Source organism: Chaetodon trifascialis, chromosome 10 (assembly GCF_039877785.1).
Source record: "Chaetodon trifascialis isolate fChaTrf1 chromosome 10, fChaTrf1.hap1, whole genome shotgun sequence".
Classification (NCBI taxonomy): Eukaryota; Metazoa; Chordata; class Actinopteri; order Chaetodontiformes; family Chaetodontidae; genus Chaetodon; species Chaetodon trifascialis.
The window spans coordinates 10,648,298-10,665,605 of record NC_092065.1 but is presented as its reverse complement, the minus strand read 5'-3'; the positions used below and the strand labels follow the sequence as shown (position 1 = coordinate 10,665,605).

The window sequence follows — 17,308 nt, the reverse complement described above, 5'->3', positions numbered from 1 at the left end:
CTGCTTATGTGGTTCCATTTTATCCCTACAGGCCCTCACGGTATTTTGAATTGCCCTGGGTTATGTATTCACTCGGTCATGTAAGCTAAATGAACCATCCATAATGTAAATGAGAATGAAAGAGAGATTGAGAGAGAGACAGGGATGCAAATGCATTGGTGCCCCCGGTGTTGGGAGGGAAGAGAAAGAGATGTCAGCGTTTTCCCACATTTCACTTTCAAATGAGCCACAGCTGACTGGAGAGTCAAACCTTCGCAGCGCATACACCAAATAGTGCAATTACTTACCAAAAGATTCAACGATATGTGAATTTAAAAAGTCAAAAGCATCACAAATGTGGTTTATTGTGTAATTTATACCCCCCTTGTCTTGGATTTGCATGTAGAGAGATGATTCACAGTCCCTGCTCCATCATTTAAAGAGTTGCTGACTCTCTCTGACAGGCTGGCAGGAGTTATGTGCTGTTGTGTTTATTGTGGTTGAACCTCCACCCCCTCTTCTCCTATACCCACTTAGCACACAAAGTCCCAAATGCACCGTTTTCCCATTTAGGAGATGGAAAGCACTTTTGTAAATAGTTAATAGCTTTCCAGGGACACAGGTCATGTTTTGAGTGCAGAATAATCACTGTTGGAAATTCTTGTCTGCCTGTTCAAGTCACAACACAAGGTAACCACAAAACAACGCTGCTGCTGTCTGCACTCCATCTCATTTCAATCAGTAATTACCCGGCATATTTGCACTTGGCACCGCAAAATATGATGCAAGTTATTTTGTGTCCTCGATGAGAAATATTTCCTGGCATTTCACTGCTTCCAAAGTGTTACAGCCAATTTGATATTAGATAAATATTTGAGCTGGCATGCAATGAAGCGTATGTCAGATGAGCAAAAAGCACTGGCACTATGGATGCGTTTAGCAGCTCAAAGGGAGGGAAAAGACAAGGGAGAGACCTTGTCTGTTCTCCATTAGAGTCCACTCAGTTCCTCTACAAACAGAGAGGATGCTAGCCAAACAAGCTTATTCAAGGGGGTTCTGTGTGGACCGTGTTAGCTCAGCAAATCCAGCTCCACAAACATGCTTCAAAGAACCCTGCTATCTCCGCAGAGCCTTTGATGTGGGTATTGATCATGCAGCGGTCTGTGAGAAAGAGGGATGCAGTGGAGGTTTAGTGGTGTGTTCTGGCTCAGATAGAATAGATAATAGCAAAAACATGCACTCCCATCATGCCGTGCTGTGCTTCAGTTATGACAGCTGCGCAACCATTTTCTGGCTCTAAGGTAGACGCGATTAGGAGTAAAAGACAAGGGAAGAGCAAATCAGAGCATTTGCCCCGAGGACAGGCCACAGCACATTATGTTTACCACAGCAGAGGAGCCGCGCAGAATCCAAATAAAGACAAAACATGAGTTGACAGGGAAGAGCTGCACACCTCCAGGTGACGTTATAAACAGTCTGAGATTTGTGCACTCGCTGCAAAAAGCGTTAATACATTCTCATTTTATAAGGTCACCTCCTTCTCAGGAGGAAAACATGTACAACAAAAACACATTTTTTGTTCCTGGTGTCGCACTACAGTGGCAAGAAAAGCGAAGCAAACAAAAGCAAAGCCAACACTTCCAGAATCACACAGTCATGCTGTATGCTATAGGAAGACAAACAAAGTCTGTTCTTCTTAGCATGGTAAAACAACCACCCACAGCCCTGCTCCTGTCTCACACTGAGACCATTAGTCACAATGATTTCTCTGCCAGCTGTCCTGGTGTTTGCTTAAGCTAGCCTCGCAGGCAGGTTGAGCCTCATTTGAATTCTCACTTCAGTTTATTAGGCATGCGCTGGATCATTAGTATCCAGTAAGGCACATGCAGATGTGTTCCTCAGGTAATGTTCAAATGCAAACCTGAACGGCCATTAATCAGGCGGATAAACACACCATGAAAACAGCATGCTCTGTGAATTATATGAACGCACAGTCATTCAGTGTTTTTGCTTTTTTGGAACAACTGTCCCGTTCACCTTGTCAACAGCAGTCGCAGCCAGCGCTCTAATCTTATTTGTGCACATGGATGCTGTAATCTCAGCTTTTATACTCATACCTGGCCCCGTGTGATAAATGTCGCTGCTTTATTAGAATGAATGAACTGAGCAATTTAGCCATATCAAATGAATTAAATAACAACTCATTAATGTGCCATGTGTAATTGCCTACCATTTACAAAGTGCAGCGTGCAACATACTGGATAAGAGCAGCAGTGTAGCAGACTATTTTAAGATAAACAGCTGATGTGTGCATTCAAAGAGGCTTTTGTGTTTGCGTTTGCGTGGGCCTTTGTGTGCAGGGACCTGACTGAGCTTTATGCAGATATGAAAATCATGTGGTGCTATTTCACCCTCTTCCAAATGCCATAGAAGATTGCTCACAGATAAGCTCCAGTGTGAGTAATTTGCATGAAAGCATTGGCAGGACAGAGGTTTGAAATACCATTCTCCTTCTTTCTGCAGCAACAAGGACCCACTGATATCAATTTAGCGGTTTAATAAGAGGTGTTTTTAGCACTCATTTATTCTTTGTACTTGCGTAGCTGAAGCTAGAAGATTTATGTGATGTGAGAAAGTTGAGTCAATCACCACCACATCCAAATACCATTTAGTCATCATACATCATCCTGCACTGTGCCATTGTCAGTACAATCATTTCTGGCATCTCCTCTCCTTTCATTTCATCAGCAAACTGCTTGGAGCGCTGCTTAAACAATCAGCCAACTGCACGCAAAGCCCGGTTACTCCGCCGTGTTAACTAGACGAGATCAACCACTTGCAAAAAAGCAGTCGGATTTTTCTGTGAGGGGTACATTGTGGTTGCAGCGAAAGTGAGTCAACGGAAATCAGTCATGGCATACTGTCACCACAGTAAGGACACAGCCAGCTAAAAGTCCAGCCAAGCCACATATACTGGGCAAGGAGAATGCACTCAACTGACAGCTGCAAGCACTTAGTTGGCTGCCAAGAACAAAGACAGGGAGGAAAAACACTATTCAGCCCAATTTGGCTATAATGAGCCTACAAAACAATGGCTTCCAATATTTGCACTAATAAATCAGTCATGTCTTGAATTGAGTTTGTCAGGGGTCAGCTCTCTCAGTGTAGATGTGCAACCACAACAATAAAACAAAGGGGACAAATGGATCCCTTATTACAACTTCAGCTCAAAATGATAACGTGGCTGAGAGGAAATCCAATGGACAGTGATAGACCAAACATCTGCTCCAGTCATCTTTGGAAAAAGTCGTCAAGTGCACAAAGTAAGAGCAGCTAAGTGACATATCAGACTAAAAAGCAGAGCGGGAGAAGGAGGAGGAGGAGGAGGCAGCAGATGGGATGAGGTGTTCTGAACCACTAACCACATGCGCTTAAGGGTCAGAGCAATTCTCTTCCAATGTGCTTCTAAACAGCTGAAAAACCAAACTTTACCTCCGGGAGCTGGTGACTCTTTGACCCATCTGCTCGTCACAGCCGCAGCAGCAGAGAGGAGAGCGTGGGAGCTTTTACCTTTTATTAACGCTGAACATGGTGCCTCATACCTCCACTGTGCATTTTAGTATGCATTAAGGCAGAGGAGCATGAGGAGAGCAAGCAGCGAAGAGGAGCCCTGCAAAAAAAAAAAAAAAGCCAGATGAGTCCCAAGAGGCTGGGAGATGGGCTGAATGACAATTGACTGACTGTCAACACTCATCTGCATTCACATATCTGCCTAGCCCGACACACTTAGCTGGCACGCAGCCACAGCCTTGACATGTTAAGATGTAGTGTACAGACGCTGCTTAGAGCCTTGATTTGCAAAGCTCTGCTCTCATGCAGTATTTACTTGTGTTTCCCACTAATTGACTTTCATTGTCAGGGATTGTTATCCTCGCCACTAAAAGAAGGCAGAAAACCTTGTAATGGGCTGTGGTTTAAAGGACAGCTGTGGCTGTGATTGAGGTACTTGCTTTGACATGCCCTTCAAATCAGCAACCATTCAGTTGTTATGATACAGCTTTGGAGGCAACCGAAACTGCCATCATTCCTCAGATGCCCCGTGCAGCCAAGTATAGAGTGCTACTGGATAGGGTTACACTTTCATCACACCTATTTAAACTCATGCCCGCTTTTCACAGCCTGATTCAGTACAGCGTGTTAATCATGTAAGCAGAAAGAGGTCACGAACCTGCTGCTCAAGTCAAATTTACCAAATCAAAATAGCCCCTTTAAAGCTGCCATAGTGCATATTTTATATTAACGATGGATCAAGTGACTATGTGCGATGTGAAAAGTGTCACACATAGTGATTGAGCTACAGCTCTAGAGCTTTAAAGCACTCATTGTTTTGATGTTCATACCTGCAACTTTCCTGTGTTGGTTCACTCCCACTGCTCTCGTAGCGTTTTTAGCTGCAGTAGGCAGCATCATCACAAAAGACACAACATGCACACTACCTGCTCAGCAAACAGCAGACAGACATAGTTAGCAGTTAAGTGATGCGTAGTGGAACATTTAACAGCTGACAAGCCAGATATTTCTCCTGGGAGAAAGTGGGGGAACATTGGACTAACATTCAAGAGGTGGACACAAACATGATTTCAAATGAATGGTGATGCACTCAGTAGCTGTTGAATGTATAAATAGGCAAGTGTTTGCAAACAAGCTCAAAAAACTCAACTTAAAAAGTGATGTTTTTGTGCTCACAGTGTGTTCTTGCCGTCAAGGGGCCAAAAATTAAGTATTAAAAATATATGTACTTTTAATCACATAATGTTGCGCAAACTGTTATATGACAGCTCCAGCAGTAGACAGTGCTCATTCAAACTTCTGAATTATGAATTGTCCTCATCGGCGTCATGGATTGGTGTGAAGATTAGTTCATCCTGCCTGTGCCAAAAGGCAGCTTAAGACCTCTTTATCAGAGCCATTCAAGCAAAGAGTCAATAAAACATTGCAATTAGGCTCGCTCTTCTAAAATCTGAGATGGTCTAATTGACTGTGTGTATTCAAGTAGAACATCAAAACTCCCTCCAGCAAGTTTAATAACACTGATAAGAATAATCATGAGCCCGACGCTCTGAAACACGGAACGATGTGTTCTTACCACACAGTTGGATGAATGGTGTTGACTTGGTGTTCTGCTTATTGTGGGCCTCCGAGAGCAGTTTTCATTTATTTTCCTCAAGTGTCTTTTTGAATGTGGTAATGTTGATCAGGGGTTCAACAGGAGTTTCATAATAACATCTTTATAATGCTCACGCCACTTGGTTGTGGAGGGCTTGCAGTGAGGAGCTGGGGATAATAGTGCAGTGTAGCACATCAAACAGACTTTGGTCAAAACAGCAAAGCACTTGATATCTCATAGGAGAGAATTTAATGGCCACTGGTTGCTCTTGGCTCTTGACCCTCTCCAAGAGGCTCCATGGTTGTCACTCTCCAGTGCTTTCCAATTGAAACTCAGCCAGACTGGTGGTAGATGAGATTTCAAATGTCTACTCAAAGCCTGGATGACTGTACCACGAGTTTCAGCTGGTCATTAGACTGCTGATGCTCAGATGATAAGAGACAGTGAAACTGGACACTGACATTTTAGACTTGTAATTTTTGCTGCAGTTTTAAAGCCTGAGGGTTTTTTCATACTCTTGTCTGCTGGTAGTGGTTTGAAATGCATGTAGATTGTTATTCAATCAATAATTTACAGTATACTTTGCCTGCTTGTCATAGCCAAAAGCAGCAAAAACACAAAAACAGAGGTGGAAGTACATTTGCTCCAGTGCTGTAGTTAAGAAAAACTTTGAGGTACATAATGTGTTCCACTATGTTTCAGAGCGAAATATTAGATGTTTTACTCCTCTACATTTGACAGTTGTATACAAGTTCCAGTAAAGACCAACATTTCACATAATAAACATATGTTCCACAAATAAAATGCGATGCATTATCATTATCCCCAACAGGAAAAAGTAGTTAAATTAGCTCCACTTCCACAAAAATGCTGCTTTTACAATAATAATGCATAAATATTTCAATAATCTGATATAACACAGAAGCTAGTTTGTTAGCTTACGTGTGAAAGAGTATTTTTATGGCGTGGTAAGAAAAATAAAAAGCTTGTAGGTTATGACCAAGCAACCAAACGAAGTGGAGAACCAAGCACATAACAGCGAAGGCTGAGACACACTCAGGCTTTTTAGTGCCTGGGACCCAGCTGACTCGACCTGAAGGCAGCCAACCAGACTAATTTAATATGGATTTACATGCAAGGCGTCCTGTTGGACATAATGAATATCTAATCAAGAATGAACACAAGAAAGCAATTTCTGCAGAGTAATTGAAAGCAGCCTTTGTTTATGTGACTGAGAATATTGCTACACTCTTGGTAAAGGATCGCCCAGAGCTCTTACTCGACATTAAAAGTGCAATATGTAAGAACAGCCACCTGTGGAATTCATACCACAAATACAAGCAGCAGTCACCACTAATGTAGCTGCCATTAGCTTGTTAGCTGTGCAGCTAGTGGTCTTATTAGCTGAGAGCTCAGAGTACCTGGCAAGTGCCCACCTCTGGAGGCTTGAGCTGTTCTTTTGGACTATCGCCTCTTGAGGTACAAAATAGTATCATCAGACAGGGTGGGCCAGGGCCAGCTGGTTAGCATACTAACTTGAATAGATATTTCTGCAACACAGTACATAGACAGCTTTGAAATGATGTCAAATTTTATTTCTTCACATTCTGTTTATAATTTGTTGATTTTTGAATGGTTTAAGCTAGAATTCTGGCATATTGCATTTTTAAATATCATCTCAAGTCTCATTTTGAAGTAAACAGGCCATCTTTCCTTATTAGCCTGACAGTTCTGCTGACTGGGTTGTTAATCTGTTTTAAAGCAGCACAAAATTGGTCCATGGAACAGCAAAGATGTTAAAATTTATCAGATGACAGTTAACATCTGTGCTTGTCGTGGTACTTGTTGTCATATTAATATGCTTTCAGAGTAGCACTGGATGAACGCCTCCCCTCAACTGTTCCTGCAGTACAACTGAACTCCTGTGTTCAGGATTTCTAATGTACTGCAGTCCTGTGCTGCCACCTGGTGTTCAGAAATGATGCTGGTGCAAGTTTAAAATGTTCTGTCAGGTTTTCATTGTATCCTTTGGTATATAAAGACAAACTGGTGCTGCAGAGGAATTTTATTCCTGAGCTTTATCAGTGGCAGAAGCAAATTTTATGTATGAAGAGAGAAATTCAAAAAGAACCAGGTTATTCAGATTCCACTTGAAGCTCAATATAATTCACCAATCAACAGACAGAAACAGTACAGTGGACACAAATCAATATTCTCACACCTTCACAATGTCTCCTCATGTGCCAAATAACAAATATGACTAGCTATTACACACAAATGTGCAAACAGACTTTTCAGCAACAGAGCCACAGTAGCTAAATATCTGCCACCATCCTTGACTGAATCAAATAACACTTGTTATCTATTCGTTCAAACACAGCATATAAAAATATTTTACACAGTTGCTTTGGTGACCCATGAAAATACACTTTTGCATATATAAAAGCTTGGAAATGTTTAAATATTTTCACTAGAGCTAAATATAAAAAAGAAGTTCAGACTATTGCACAAAAGCCAGGTGAGGAAAAGGGGGAGTGATCACTGGAGCAGCTAGTGGTTGTTTTTATGGCTTTCTGCGCCTGTAAAAAGGGAAGAGAGTTAATCAAACTCTGCATGGTGGAGGAAATGCTATTTAATGCTAATGTTATCTTTAAAAGATGACGGCTTACTTGGTGATCCCATGATGCTCATATCCAGGACCCATGTTTGATCCAGCCCTCATCTCAACAGCCACAGAGCACTGCAAACAAAAAACAACTCGGTCAACTGAGAGATATATTAGCAACAACGCAATCAAGATAAACAGTTCTCTTTTGATAAATATTTGTTTATGTCTGCAATGATTGTGTAATGCAAAGAATGCTAAATGAAGTAGCTGGGGATGGATTGTGTACGGGAAAGTCTACATATACAAATATAAACATTAATATATATAAGCTTATGTTCTACCGTGTCAGTGATGTATTGATTTAAGTCTATGGTTCATTTTATAGACCAAACTGTTCGTTAACGGAGACAATAATCAAGAGATAATGAAAATAACTGTAAGTATATGAAATTATGACATTTTACCCAATCATATTCCCTAACTACAAGAACCACCTGGCTTCCATACACATGGAAAGTTCATTACATGATCTGTCTGCTTTCTAAATGGAGACACAGATGCAGTGATAGTTTAATAGACGCTCATCAATATCATCATCTTACCCTCGTCTCCACATCAGTCCAGGCTCCATCTGTCTGATCTCCGCTGGAAGGTTTGCCTTCTGAAGATCTTCTCTTGCGGCTGCAGGCACAAGTGTAAAGGGAAAGAATGAATAAATAAAGCGTCTTTATAAACATCCAGCAAATCTGCAGCTAATAACTGGCTGACGGCTGCTACCTTGGGACTGTGGTGAGCTGCTGTTTCAGTGTCTCAATGTCGGTGAACTGGACAGCCTGTCCTCCTCCTCTGGTTTTAATCACCTCACCCTGAAAAATGAAGAGCAGCCAACTTCAACGAGTCATTCCTCAAGTGAAAATTGTGTAATCATCTGCTGTTACTCAGCTACTGGTCAGTTGAAAAATCTGTCAAATATCCTGCTGCAGCGTACTCACCTTGATAAGTTTGGTCTGTATCTCGCCATCAGAGGCAACCTCCTGGTGTGTCAACACATATCTGTCGCACTTGGACAGGGCCTTCTCACTGGGTGCAGACACCTGGATGGCATTGGGGATGACGGGCTGCAAAACTGTACCCAAGTCCATGCTGGAAGAGGGCTTGTGGTCCACCCACTTCTCCCCGCCAGCAGAGCGGGAGCGACGGTGCAGCGGCCGCACCGGCGTTGCAGTCTACAGAGGGGTGTGGCAATTAAAACAGAAGAAAAGCACAAACACACATAAGACAAAGGAAGAAGATGACATCAAATCAAAATCAATAATTTCCCTGACGTGGGATTAATACAGTTATATCTTATCAATGATCTGTCATGAAACTGGTAAACAGCTGGGGATATGTTCAATATTCCCTCAATAAGTTGAAGGACAACAAATCTAAAAGCCAATCAGAGGCACCAGTTTTCTCTACAACATCATGCTGCAGCCTGTCGCTAACTCACTGACCCTGTAGCTTCTTTCAGTTAGATCTAGATCAAATGTGGGGCAGGTGGCCTTCTCTTCCTCTCGTCCAACACACAGCTCTCCTCCTGGCCTTGCTGGCTGGGGCATCTGCTGGGGACTGGTTTCTGGTGGGCGTACTAGGGGAATGGTAACCCTGTCTGATGTCCTGGGCCGCCCACTGCTCCCATGAAGAGATGCAGTGAGTCAGAGACAAAGAGCTACTGGTGCTGGGGACGGGGCAGGTGGGCCTTGGGTTCATTTCATCTTGCTCAACTCTAGTGCAACTGACTGGCCTGGCCCTGGTCTGACAACAAGGCTCTGGGGAGCTAAGTAGAAAGACTGCACAGTTACATACAGGCACTGTTAGTACAAAGACATTTCATAAGAATTGGATGTTACAGTAGCTGGTAGAACAGGAACAGCAGCAGACACCTGCGTGGTCTAATATAATCAAATACAGAAGCCTAACAATACATTCTAACTTTGTGAGGACGATAGTAAGACCATGTTGAATTTTTCAGTGTTGAGATGATACAATCATTGCAGCCCTGTTATACAGATGAGGGACAAGTCAACTTGTCAATTGGTCAAAACTGTTACGGCTGTTTTTGTGTTATTACTATTATTAAATTACAGGCTAATGTGGTCGTAATGCATGGGAAGGTTTCTGTTATTCAGGTTTTTTGGGTTTTTTTTTTGAGAAAATCTGTTGACATATTTAAATCTCTGCAGTCATAATGTCCAGTGAAAATAATTCCTGAGTAAGATATGAAAATATTTTCCAGCTCTACAAGCCATCCTCCCCCTCTCACTCTTCACCCAATTCAGAGAATTATGGGTTTATTTCAACCAAACCAGAGTTGGTGGTGATTGTTGGAAAAATGCACAAAAGCCTGTCAGGATTGCATTTCAGCCCATTTTGTGGCTGCTGGTTGCAGCACTCTTGCTCAATACTTTCAAAATTTTCCAAAATTGGTGTCCCCATTAGTCAATTACAAACAAAAAAACATGGGAAAATGTGGTCCATAAATTCAGGTAATATTTGACTGAAATTGCTCCCATTTATGAGGGACATTGAAAAACACGTGGACTGACACCAAAACCCTGATGGTTGGTGCAAAGTGTTACATATTTCAGCAGCACTTAAAATGTTATTTGGTTATTGAAGAACGTGATTAACTGTTCAAAATGTCTCCTATAATATACAAAATTTTTCAGGCAATGTTTAACCCTATAGATTAAACTGTGCTCAGATTTCTTACTTTTAAACTAGTCAGCTAGTCTAAGTTCAAACATCTGTTCAATCGTCAGGGAAATTAGAGGTTAGGAACATCCCTACCACAGAGACAACCTTAAACACAACGTACAGGGAGGGGTGAGGGTGAGGCCGATCTCTTTGCAGGGAGGCGTTCCTCTCTGGACGGCCGCTTTGGCTGCGTCTGCCGTGGTGGAGGATCAGGGCGACCTGGAGTCTTGCTCTCTGTCACAATGGCCTTGAGCTGCTTCAGCTTCTCGTCTTTCACCCAGAGTTTGTTTTGCATCTCCAGCTGCTTGGCATTAACACGTCTGTCCTGCACAGCAAGAGGCAAAATGTTTGAGCACAACAACACTGGCTGTACAGATGATCCTTGGGAACGTTGAGGCACGATGAACAAATAATCCAAGGCAGTAAACAAACTCTGCTACTTTAACACACAGAAGGCTACTTAATAGATCAACGTCTGTCATTAGAGGAGTCACTCACACATTCTTTCTCCCACTTGAGCTGGGTGTCTGTGACCACGCCATGCATGCGCTGCTCCATGCGTCTCTTTTCAGACAGCTCCCTCAGCAGCCTCTGCTCTCTGGTCTCCAGCTCCTGCTGCAGCGAACGCTTGTCCTCCTCATAGATTTTAGCTGTTTTCTGCAGGATATCAATCTGGAACAGAGCCATAAGGGACATTTAAGAAACTGAGCAACACATCTACAAACCAGAAATCTCTGGGAGGTTTGAATGACTCACTTTGTGTTCTTGCATCTTGGTTTTCTTCTCCAAGCGTTCGATCTCTGCCTTGTTGTTGTCGATGATTTTGTCCTTCTCTAACATTTTGCCATTTTGTTCATGAATAAAATTGTTATTGGACTTGAGGTTGCCATCCAGTTCCTGAAGCATGGACTTCATGGTGACGGCTATGATAACATGAAGGAAGACAACATGTGAGCCGAGATAAGAAATCGAACTTGTCAAGCGTCAAAACCGAGAGGCGAGGGTTGAAAATGTTGGCAGACACCTGCTTTGCTGTACTCGTCAATCATCATCTGCCTGATCCTGTGTCTGTTCTGCAGAGCTTCGATCAGCCTGGGCAGGGTGATGTCATCATGAGGGTCGGTCAGCTCAGAGGAGGGTAGAGGTGGGAGGTTGAGCACCAGGTGACTTAAAACAGAGGGTGTGTCTGAGGAAACAGAGAGAATTAACTCAACTGCTAAAACCTCTTGTGTGTGTTTAGAAAGGTCCAAAATATTCCAGACATGAAACACGTGCAAACACAGTATTGACACACATATAAGTGTATATTAGTGTGCATTTTTCTGGAAATTAGGTTGGGATGTCTTAAATGTGAGAACTAATGCTATGTATTGGCTTGATAGGAAAAGTACATGAGTAAATAATAACCCCCCGCCCCCCTTAGTTAAATTTAATGCCAGTTGACTATATTTTTATTTAAATGTGACCAGACATTTAATATGAAAACATTTTAATTTGGAGAAAGTGTTTAACTCCTATAATCAAGCATTTCTTATACTTGGGCCAACATGATTTTCTAGTATAGACTCATAATTAACAGTATAGCTTCAATCAAATGATTTGGTCTATGTAACGACTTGCCTGTTGTTAAAGTCGTTTGAGAGGATGAGGTCCTGTATGATTGTGACGCGCTGCTGCTGTTTCATAAGCAGGCTGAGTCCAGGAAAGTTTCGATCATTTAATAACTCAAAACATCACAGCTACTTAGCGGCTTTCAGGTTACACACGCCTAAAGGATGTTAAAACGTGCACTGGTGGCGAATATGTAACATAGCAATAAGCTAAACAAAAGCGGTCAACAAAAATTGCGGCTACCTACACTCCTCTCTCTCCTCACCCGTGCAGGTAAACCAGCTCCCTATATCACCTACGGCAATCATCCCCAGTGCCCACGTGACCCAAGCCCTGTGCATCACCGTGGCAACCAGACCAAGCAAATCAAGAGACGAATAATCCACCAGTGACACAATGCGGCTCCTACAGTCTATACAGTGCATAACTTACCTCGGTCTACTGGACCGCCACGCTCCTCAAGCTTGCGAGACAGCTCGTCTTTAAAGGCCTGGTTTCTATGGCGACGTCCCGGGGTGAAACCACAGATGGGCCTGTCCACCGGCCGAGCCACCTCCACCTCCTGGGTCATCTCTGCAAACCGCATCACCAGCTGGACAAAAAGAGCCCGTCTTGCGTGTCAGACGAAAAGAAGTGTCTGTGTTCATTCAAAGTAAAGTTATGGAGCTGAGCGCAGCTGAAGTGCTGGATGAACATACCAAGGTTTCCTCGTAGTCGTCAGCTTTGGGGTTGACACAAACAACCATCCTGACTTTGCCCTCTCCATCAAAGTAGTTCTTGAACAGATGGGTTACTTTAGAGTCTCTGTAGGGGACCATCTATAAGAGAAAATTTAGATTACCTACATAGTTCATCAGTGAATAAAATGACAGCATTCAGCTTTAGTAATTCATACCCTGTTTGTGCCGCACATCTGGTTTTCTCGAAGGATCTCAATACACGTCCGCAGATTCAGCAAGGACTGATTGATATTACCTGCAAAGTAAGAATGTTGTTTAATGCCACATGACCCTCAGCTACAAATAATCTCAAATGGTGACGCTTGGGTAACAAACCTGCTTCACGTATACGAGTGCCCTCTGCTCCAGTCCTACCGGTACGCTCACTTCCTGCCAAGTCCACCAGGCACAGCTGACTCACAGTCACCTGGTTTTTATCCTGACAAACAACATCAAAATATACCTTAGTGTTAAAATTATAGTCATCTAAATATGAATTACAGGCCTGCGACTCTGGGACCAGCAGACATTTGGTTTCAGTTTCAACAGACCTGAAGAATTTTGTCGCCATCTGCATCGAGAGGAGCCTGAGCCAGTTTAATAATGAGCACACTGTGGGAGCGACTGGACTCTCTGTTCAGGCAGGTGTTCGCAACCTTCCTCTTCTTCTGACCTGGAAAAACAGTTTGGCAACCACGTTAAGTCACTGATAGCATCGTAACTTTCATTTTTAACTACTCTAAATCATTTTATGCACAAAACTCCAGACTGATCCATTTAACTGTTTAAAGACCTGCTCAGAGAGAAGATTAATGGGGGTCATTTCCTGGCCAAAGCCAGCCCAGAGGCCAGCAGTGCCAGGTCAGTCACATCTACAATCATCAGTGCAGTAATTTTTCCTCATTCCTTTTCCCTTTTGCCTTAATTTTGACTCTTTGGTGTCTAAATGTAGATTTTAGAGCAGCTTACCTCTCCAAAACACTTGAAAAGCCTCCTCAGCAGACTTGACTTCGATCTCCATACAACCAGCCACATACATGTTGTGATTCTGATCCTCTCTGAGGATTCTAGATTGGGGTGGTCTACATTGAAAAAATAAAAGTATTATTCACTGAAGACATAAAATTTCATTTTTCATGCAACAGATGTGGAGAATCAAACATCTGGGGGAGGGGGGTAATTAATGTTGCTTGATTCCAGCCAAGAAAAACAAAAGTTACAATCACGATGCGCCAATTAAAGCAACAGACAGCACGTTTAAGGACATTCAGGAGCATTGCCATAACAAGGACTAGAAGCAGCAGCCGGGTAACTGTAATGAGCTTTAGGAATGTAGGCACTCATCAACGCTGGAGACATTACGTGGTGTAACCTGCAATCAGCTGCTCTGTCAGTCAGTTTTTGATTTAGATTGGAATTTTATCAATTTGGCTGTATTTTGAAAGGGCAAAGTTCTTGTACAGCTGCTTGTGTTTTACACTTGAGAACTTTGGCTTTAGGGCTGAAACTAATGATTATTATGCCAATTTACTAATTGTTTAACTGACTAATCTTTTCAGCTGTATTTGGCTTTTTTGTCATGTATCAAGAAAAAGGGGGTCGGCACGTCTTTAGAAGTCTCGTCTCTTAAACATGCCATTCCTTGGGATTGATGTGTTTTGTAGACACATAGATAAAATAAAGTCCAATCGATAAAAGTATTATTCTTGGCATTGGGACTGAAACTGGTGCGATATATCTACACTAGCTTTTGTGATAACTTTCTTCCCTAATATAAGTTTTTTTTTTAAATAACATTTTCAGAAGTTTGAAATTGTCTCCAGCATTGACAAGGTCCCACTTACAATCTAGGTTGTAGATTTGTGTGTAAGAGGGAAAGTTCATCGTAATAAGGCTACGAGTCTGATGTCTGATGAACGACTATTCACTGGTCACATACATGAACTCAGTGTTCTGGCGCAGAGGTGTGCCTCCACCATTCCACCTAATAAAAAGAAGAGATAATAATTTTGTCTTCTGCTACTGACATAAATAATCACCTCTAAAAACAACTACACATCAAGTGTAAAATGTCAATGTCTGACTACTATAAACAGTCGAAACACTCTTTAAATGCACACACATATATATATATCTGAATTATGTTTTTATTTTGCATCACTCAACTCACTTTGGTTTGATTGCATCCTCCTGAGTTTCCTCCAGGAGATCATAGATGTAGTTGTTGTAGATTTCTATGTAGGAGACAAAGATGCTGTAGCTGCTGTCCTCATCCACACCATCCACACCATCTGCTTTGTAGGCCTCCTCCAACTTAATCATGTCAGCAATTTCAGGATCAAGCTTTTGTCTGAAATCAAAAAGGTGACTTTTATACATCAGTTACACTACAGCAGAGCACTAGTATTTCACAGGACTCAGACTTACCTGGAGGAAGGTGTTTTAGGAACAGACAAGTTGTTTTCCCGCCTTTGGCGCTCCAACAAAGCATCAACTTCATTCTGGACCTCCATACCATTTTTGTCATCTGTCTTGAAAACCTGAGAAAAAAACATGAGGTATGAGATAAATAAAGATACAGATTTCACAAAGTATTATTAAATTATGCGAGTACAAGAGATGATCAACACTGATCTTGACTGTTTTCTCTCTTACATATCTTTTGGCCTGGTAGGGTCCTATACTGTTGAAGATCATGTCAAGTGCGCGAGGTAGAAGTCCACCTTGTCCTGGAGAGCCTGTCATGGTGAACGTCTTTCCACTTCCTGTGACCCCATATGTAAAGAGCAGACCTGCAACAACCAGAAAGGAGAAAATCAACTGCCAATAATGATCTCAAAGCTAAACAGCTCTTGGTTCCTGAACATGTTGAAATGCAGCAAGTGGGCCTTTCCTCCTCAGCAGAATTACTGATATTAAGTGGACAAACCAGGGTATAACTTTACTGATATTGTTTTTAAAAATACATATACAAGGCTTCTTTCTGAAGCTGGCCAGTGCTCTTACCATTCTTCCCATGGATGAGGTCATCAACAAGAGGTTTGGCCACATGGTCAAACAGCTCCTTCTGAGATACTGAAACTCCAAATACTTTTTTGAAGGAATACTGTGTCTGAGAAGCAAAAGAGAGAAATTGGAATATTTAGGGGAAATATGTTACATTAAAAGATGAAGGCTGGCATTATCATCTATTTTCCTTATTGTCAACAAATCACATAAAAAGACTGAAACCAACGTGTTATTTTGTCTCTCAATATTTTGACTTCCCCAGTGTTTCTGTGCCTCTCAGATGCAAGCCCCAATACTAAAGATGTCAGTCTTTAAACACAGGTAACAAATACGGCGTTTTCCTCCCAGTTAGATGTGGTCTGGAAAACCTCCATATGGAGGCATCCAACAGACACCCTAAACCACTTCAATCAGCTCCTTTCAGTGTAAAGGAGGAGCTGCTCTACTCCAAGCTACAAGCTGAACTCAAAGCTGGATAAATTTCATTACACACCTTCATCTGATGACGACAAATACTTCTGGTATTTCCCTGAAGTACTAGAACAAATGGAGAAAACATAAAAACTACTCCAGGTTCACAGCTTTGTTACCTCTTTGTACTCTCCATTGCGGTTTGTTTTGAAGCCTTCAGGCGCGTGCAGCTGGATGGTGGAGCTGCTGATAACCTCAATGCAGCACTCCTTGTCCTCCACACCCAGAGGTCGTACGCGACAGTACACCTGAGTAAGAATTCATCAGTCAAATGTATCCAGGAGGACATGTTTATCCCTTAGTATGAACATTGTAACCTTTAGAAAGACGATTAAATTAGTAAGAAGCTTTACACCACCACAACTACTACTACCCAACATTCGCACATCAAACCCTGAAAGTATTGAAAGCTACCGTTTGTGTCGCTTGCTAATTATTGAATAACTTATTGACTCACCCCAACAGGGTCTTTCTGGTTGCTGCAAGGCTTTTTAGGAGCAGGCCTGCGGGGGGTTTTACCCTTCCTGAAAAAAAAGTATCACCTTTCATTAGCACAGTACACTGTTAGCGTTAGCCTTTCATTACAGTAAGCGGTGATGCATTAACAAAGCTACCCGCTAGAAGCCTAGCTCACGGCTAAGCTAATTAGTCAGCTCTTGTTAGGATTCCGTGGACAAGTAGCTAAGCTAAACTGTCACGCGACATTTAGCATAAGAATAATACATGTTGGCAAAGTTCTTTACATACAAAGTAAAAAATATTAAACTCTACTTACGCTTGTCTGATCATTGTACTCGCTGCTTCTTGTAACGTTAATTTCCCCGTTCCTGTTGATATAATTTTGAACTTTCCCTCCGCCTCAAATCAGAAGACTTTTTTAAAAATAGCCTGTAGCAGCCAATAAGATTTCAGAGCAACTGACACGTGTTTCCGCCTGCACTTCCGGGATTATTTTTTTTTGCTCAACTTTATTGAGGAATGCATAAACTGTCTAGTTCAAGTTTA

The 17,308-nt window shown here is 42.1% G+C and overlaps 1 protein-coding gene and 1 non-coding gene across 2 annotated transcripts; both read right to left on the bottom strand.

Annotated features, from left to right (window-relative positions):
* Positions 1 to 7,509: 7,509 nt before the first annotated feature.
* LOC139337484 (kinesin-like protein KIF23) lies at positions 7,510 to 17,129 on the bottom strand. Its single transcript, XM_070972080.1, has 22 exons — positions 17,079 to 17,129; positions 16,761 to 16,827; positions 16,423 to 16,551; positions 15,830 to 15,935; positions 15,479 to 15,615; positions 15,251 to 15,363; positions 14,994 to 15,173; positions 13,793 to 13,905; positions 13,375 to 13,496; positions 13,160 to 13,262; positions 13,000 to 13,079; positions 12,803 to 12,922; positions 12,537 to 12,696; positions 11,518 to 11,679; positions 11,250 to 11,416; positions 10,992 to 11,165; positions 10,615 to 10,818; positions 8,747 to 8,980; positions 8,532 to 8,620; positions 8,357 to 8,435; positions 7,816 to 7,886; positions 7,510 to 7,725 (listed from the first exon to the last, which is right to left on the bottom strand). Exons 1-22 carry the CDS (start codon positions 17,090 to 17,092, stop codon positions 7,710 to 7,712), a joined length of 2,640 nt encoding a protein of 879 aa, XP_070828181.1. The 5' UTR covers positions 17,093 to 17,129; the 3' UTR covers positions 7,510 to 7,709.
* LOC139338248 (Z30 small nucleolar RNA) lies at positions 13,617 to 13,713 on the bottom strand. The gene has a single exon (XR_011602572.1). It is a non-coding gene; the product is annotated as a Z30 small nucleolar RNA (small nucleolar RNA).
* Positions 17,130 to 17,308: the final 179 nt, after the last annotated feature.